Here is a 6,000-nt window from a genome sequence, read left to right on the forward strand (position 1 = left end):
AGAAAATGTTCCAATTACAACTGGCAAGACAGATCACAGGAGACGAGAAAAAGAAGGGGGAGGAACAAGATGAGGAGAGTCAGGGAGAGATAAGTTTCCTTAGTGGCCATGGTGTGACTCATTTTGGCAGGAGCTTGGCAATTCATTATTCCAGAGGTGCTATGCAGCCTGGCCTGTTGCATGATTAATAGCCCAGTCCTGTATGCATTACAAACAGAACAGAGACAAATTCTAGTGCCTCTGAGGAGGCAGAGGCAAACACACAAAATTCTGGCTGATGGGGGTGGGGGGAGCATCTGGCATGCAGGCAACATGAACAGAAGACAGCAGTCCTTCTGGGGCTGGGCTGCCCAACATGTGAAGAAAAGAACACTTTTAGATGGTCAAACTAACCACACAAGGAAAAAAGGCAGTGTGGCACAGGAAAAGAGCCCCAGAGTGCATGGAGTGGCAGAAAGAGCTCATGTCGGGCAGCCAGGTAGACCTACATTTGACTCTCAGCTCAGACACAGCTAGCTTGGTGACCTGTGCAAGCCACTTAACTCCTCAGCCCATTTCCTCACCTGTAATGTGAAGAGAACACCTATCTTGCAGGGTTAATATAAGAATTCAATAAGATAATATATGCAAATACAATGCACATAGTGGGTATTTAACAAATACTGGTACAGACAGACCCTGAGGACCAGTTATCACTGACTAGCAGTTCAACCAGCACACCTGAGTTAGGTAAGGTGGCAATGAGCTCTGGTACTTAATCGAACTCACAGAATTAGCTGGGATAATGTAGATGTAAATAGGAAGTTTATAGGAAGAAACATGAAAAGGTGTGTCCTTCCTCCTCCACCCTTGCAGTCTCCCCCTAATGGCAGAGCCTAATAAGAAGCCAGATGGACAGGGAGAAACCGGGATAGCAAAGTAGTATAGACTTGACAAACAAGACCTTAATAACTGGCACAACCAGTATAGTGGTTGCACAGACCAGAAAACAGTCTTTTATTGTGTAACTTATTTGTTATTCTCTTTTTGGAAATGTTCCAACTGGACAAATGAAAATTGTATTTATTGTGTGAGGTCCCTAAGAGCAGCACCTTAATCTAGAGATAGAAGTTATAGAGAAGCAGATTCTGGCTCAATGTAAGCAGATAATTAGAGGTGTGTAATACAAATATGAGGTTTGTATCATACAATATTGCTGGCCTTTTTAGGACAAAATGGCCTCAAATAGCTGTACCTTCATATGACACATACACACAAATATTAACTATCATATATGAAGTGCTTATCAGTTTTTCAGGCACTGAACTAATTCCTTTACATATATTAGCTCACTTTATTCTAAAATAGCCTCATAATATACAATTTATTATTCTAATTTTATAGAGGCTCAAAAAGATTAAATAACTCCCCTAAGGTGATTTAGTAAACAGGAGGCAAAGTCTGCACTGTAAACCAGTCTTCTCCAGCTTAAAAAGCCTCACTCTTATTCACTATGTCATACTCTTATGTACTACATAAGTCTATGTATAAACAGAACCAAGGTGGCAAGTTCAGGGTCACCAAGGATGTTCAAGCACATATAGTCATTAATAACCCCACTTCACACATAAAACAAACTCAAGGCAGAAACTGTTAGTCCCTTGTTCATCTATATTTGTTATCTGACTGAAGGGAAAACATTAGAAGAATAGTTTCTTCTCTGGGTGTGGGCATCAGCATGCAGCCCGGAGGAGGTGCTGGTGGCTCTGTCTAAGGAACATACAGGCGGTGTGAACATGGAGCCACATGAGAGATATCTAAGAGCAGTTTCTGCTCCCCTCTGGAGATAAAACATGGTGCCTGCATCAGCTTTCCCGCCTTTTGAATAGAGATAGGACCTTTGTTTGAATCTCAGTAGACAGAGGCCAGGCCTTGTTTGAAAGCGTAAATCTCATTTAGCAATCTGAATGTTGTCCTCTCATGTGACACCCTGCATGCATCTTGGTGGCTCCCCGACTAGTCAGGTTGCTCACTTCATCTCCATCTAAGCTTCTTACCTAGAGTAGCTCTTTTCATCCTGCCTGAATAAAGCCAATTATCTGTACTACAGAAGAATGAGTACGTGCTCTACAGCCAGCTTACATCCAAACCTTGAAGGAGATACCTTTGTCTACAAATGATCCACAGAATCTGTGTGCAAAGTCTCATAAACAGAGTATAGATGAATAACAGACAACATTAGCACAGATTTGGCCAGAAGATGGGGAGTGGGGGTTTAGGGGATATGTCATTTCATTGTACTTCTCTTACTTTACTAATTTAATATGAAAGCAAGACCAGTTTATGAAGGGAGGAGGAGAAAAGGACAGAAAGATACATAAAATAAACATTTTAAGTTCTTTACCCACATGTCCTATATCCATGGGGTAGGGGAGAATAAGACTATATCATGTATACTATACTGTGAGCTGTTCCTTGTATTTGACACTCTATCTTGGAATCTCCCCAACATCAATACTGAAGGTACACCATTGCTTAAATGGCTGCGTCATATTCCACAGGACAGACGTGCTCATCTTTCTTTGACCATTTCCCCATTGATGGGCTTTTGGCAGCAGAGAGCTTTCTTTAGTGAGTGGTTCTATTAAAGCAATAAATATATAGAAATATAAAATACTTGACAAATCCCATCCAAATGAAATGAAATTCGAATTAAAAAAAATAACAATTTAAACAGGCTAGGAATTTTGAACAGCTTTATTAATTTTAAATCTTTTGAATGCTTATTATTAAATGAGAAAGCTTTCATTATTGCCCCACATACTTATCAGGAAAATGAAACCTTTCCTTTTGCTTGAAGTGTTTTGACAGAATTTCTGAAAACAAGAAAGGAAGGGCCTCTAGGGGAAAGTGAACACACCAGGCAAATGAGATTCTGGCACTCCTCCTCAGGATAGGGGTTATTTTCAGTCAGTTACTTACTGCGCCCGATAGATATCAGACAAAATCAGATTGCAATAAAAAGTACGAACTCTTTTGACTACTTTCCTACAGAGGCACTTATTTTACTGAATTAATGTAGTTTTTAAAAAAAATTTATAGAAGTCTTTAAAGACATCTTAGCCAACTCAAATAATACATAATAATAAACCATAAATCATATAGCAAGTCAAATAATAAAACCAAACTACACTCTTCTCTTTTGCATTTTGTCTTTATTTTAAAGGAAGGACTTTTGTGGTAGGGGATCTGACAAAACTCAGTGGTCTTCATGTCATCTTTTATCCTGAACATGCTCTTTAGGTTGAAAGTATCTGTAACCCAAGAGCACCCAAAACAATGACATCAGCTTCTGAGGCTGAGATACACTGTTGGGTCACATGGACTACCAAAGACACAGCACCAAACCCTTAAACTTTGACAAGGTCGCAGATGAACTTTCCAGTCTAAACTGTACATACAGATACGGCTTGACTAATTCCTTACACACAGTAGCTATTCAGTAAATACACCCTAAGTGAATGAATGAATGGTTTCCAAAAGTCAAAATATTCTCAAGATGCCTCTTGGTGACAAACCATATTCCTAAGAATAGTGAACAGAAGAAAGGTAAGATCTGGTACCAAGAAAGAAGTAGAAAGACTATTTAAAGAATAGCTTCTCTGGTACATGGTAAAACTGTGAAGTAGTTGAAATGAATCTTCGAAGAACTCCCAAGACTTTCTTTCTGCCTGGGCTTCCTTACTTTTACCCTTTGTCATGTTCCTTCTTTTACCCATGATGAATGAACATTGAAGCTCAGATTCTTGTCATGACCTTCTTCCTCCGCTCTATAATTTACACTCATGATAATACTAACAAACTCATTCATACTAAGGTCTAAAGAGCTGATACAGTTGAATATTCTCATCAGGATTTTTTATTTTTTAATAAAATATGCAAAAATTAATCTCCAATTTATTAATGCCTCAGGAAACTTAAAGTCACAAGAACCTTCTAGTACCTCTGAAATCACCCTGTACAGCATGATGCCCCCGGTGGTTACTCAAACACTAGGCTTTGTCTACACCGAGATTTATGCATTGAGCTCAAAAATTTTCACTGACCTCTAATGACATTCTTCAGCTATAATCTGAGGAAAGAGGACCAAGATATTGGTTTAAACCCAAGCTTTGGCTTGGATGGAAAAAAGTCCTCTTCTACCTACCTTATTGCAAACAAAAATAAATCACAGGGATTTATTTTATGTCACAGAAAAATAGTCCATACACAACAGCTAGTCAAAATACAGCGAGTTAAGAGGCTAAGCTAAGGGTAAAAGTATGAAACATTCTGATTTTCCATGGTATGTTATAATGTAGTCTAAAATATCTGTGGCCCTGATGTAGATTAGTTAGCACTTGTTAACTATATAACTATAGTTTGAAGTGCTTATAGTCAATTATGATACACATATCTGGTCTGGGACATATTTTTATGGTGGTTCCTCTGAAGAGATTTGAAAATTAAGTTATTTAAATGTGCTTATCATTAGCAGTTTAAATAAATGACATTTATTTTGGCAAGAGCTAAAATTTTAACTTGGCAGCTGTTTTCAGGCAGATTATTGTCAGGTTATGACAGTGACTGATTTTGAAAGAAGGAAGAATTTACAAGAGATTATTGTGTTTTCAGACCTTTGTGCTTGCATTTCTATAAAGAGGCCAATAATTTTGTCATTGCCCTAGGACACTGGGTCCCGAAGACATTGCAATGTTTGCATCATTGTGACCTGATTTCCATAATAACCCCACATATGGAGAACTAAAAATGTTATTTATTTAAAAGAGGAATTCTTCAAATATATACTCTTCAGAGGCTGTTTTGTTGGTAAATTGGAGATTTATATAGGAGAACATCATAGAAGATTAAGAGCTCTGCTCAGAGAGTTAGGAAATCTGGGTTCAAGTCCCAGCTGTGAGAAGATCACTAAGTAAGTGTGCACTTGTAAAGCTTTGAGCTTCAGTTTCCTCATCTAGAAAATGAGGTTATTTCAAGATGATCACTAAAGTCTTTTGGTAAAAGGTCCACGCACCATGAAACCAGGCTAGGTACTATCAGGTTTTGCCCAAGGTTGTCCTAGGATCCACACAAAGACCACAGGGTGTCTCCCCATCTACCACACAGTCTGAAAACACACAGTGCACACATCCCATCTGCCCCCAATTTTAATGTCTTGACTTTCAGCCAAAATTCATGACAATTACGTTACCTGACACTGCAGCTATCAACGGAATAGTAACCCAAAATTATTTTTGATTCCTGGCTAGGAGAATGAAAAACACTGCTTTTAATTTATTAACAAATTACCAGTTTATGATATGAAGTCACAAGCCACAAATCAAGTTTCTATGAAACACCATGACAGGCTACAGAAACACCATAAAGTAGCTACTGACATCTCATATGGTTGTCTTTCATTAAAAAGAAACTCCAAAAATTAAATTTTTAGCACTGTAGAAATGAGGAAGTCTGATTATTTTTAATCAGAAAAAGATGACCCAAGACAACAAATTCATCTTAGTTCTTTTAAAATAAAAAGTTCTTAGAATATATACTTTGCCCAAAATCTAAATAATAAGCAAAATAGAAATCTGTTTTCTAATTAGAAGCAAGAGTAAATTCAAAAGAATATAGAAAATGGCTTAAACATCCTTTTTACAAATAAGCAATCATATATGATGGGTAACTTCATTTAAAAGATTCTTATTTGAATATCTTATCATTTTAAATTCAAATAATGTTTTTCAGTTCTCTCTTTGGATTATAGAAATCATAAGCCCAAAGGCACGTGAGAATTCTCTAAAAGATTCGGGATGAGATTTCACACATAGTTTTGAAACATAATGAAGAAGTAAGAAGTCGTACCTTGAAATCATATGTGGCGTCTGGGTTTTCATCACAGGCAATAACTTCTGGTGCCATCCAGTAGGGTGTACCAATGAAAGTATTTCTCCTGCCCACTGTTCGATCAAGCTGGGC

At 37.7% G+C, this 6,000-nt stretch overlaps 1 protein-coding gene across 5 annotated transcripts in view; it reads right to left on the minus strand.

The window, feature by feature from the left end:
- The window catches only part of TNIK (TRAF2 and NCK interacting kinase), a 366,909-nt gene that overhangs the window by 114,043 nt on the left and 246,866 nt on the right, over positions 1-6,000 (minus strand). For 3 of the 5 annotated variants that reach the window (XM_023524725.1, XM_011380421.2, XM_023524730.1), the window contains one exon: positions 5,887-6,000. This exon is cut by the window's right edge and continues 1 nt beyond it. The exons of the other annotated variants lie outside the window; for them this stretch is intronic. In XM_023524725.1, coding sequence (XP_023380493.1) covers positions 5,887-6,000 — 114 coding nt within the window. The remainder of the gene's footprint in view (positions 1-5,886) is intronic. 5 annotated transcript variants of the gene reach the window in all.

This window comes from Pteropus vampyrus, unplaced genomic scaffold, assembly GCF_000151845.1.
Source record: "Pteropus vampyrus isolate Shadow unplaced genomic scaffold, Pvam_2.0 Scaffold12, whole genome shotgun sequence".
Classification (NCBI taxonomy): domain Eukaryota; kingdom Metazoa; phylum Chordata; class Mammalia; order Chiroptera; family Pteropodidae; genus Pteropus; species Pteropus vampyrus.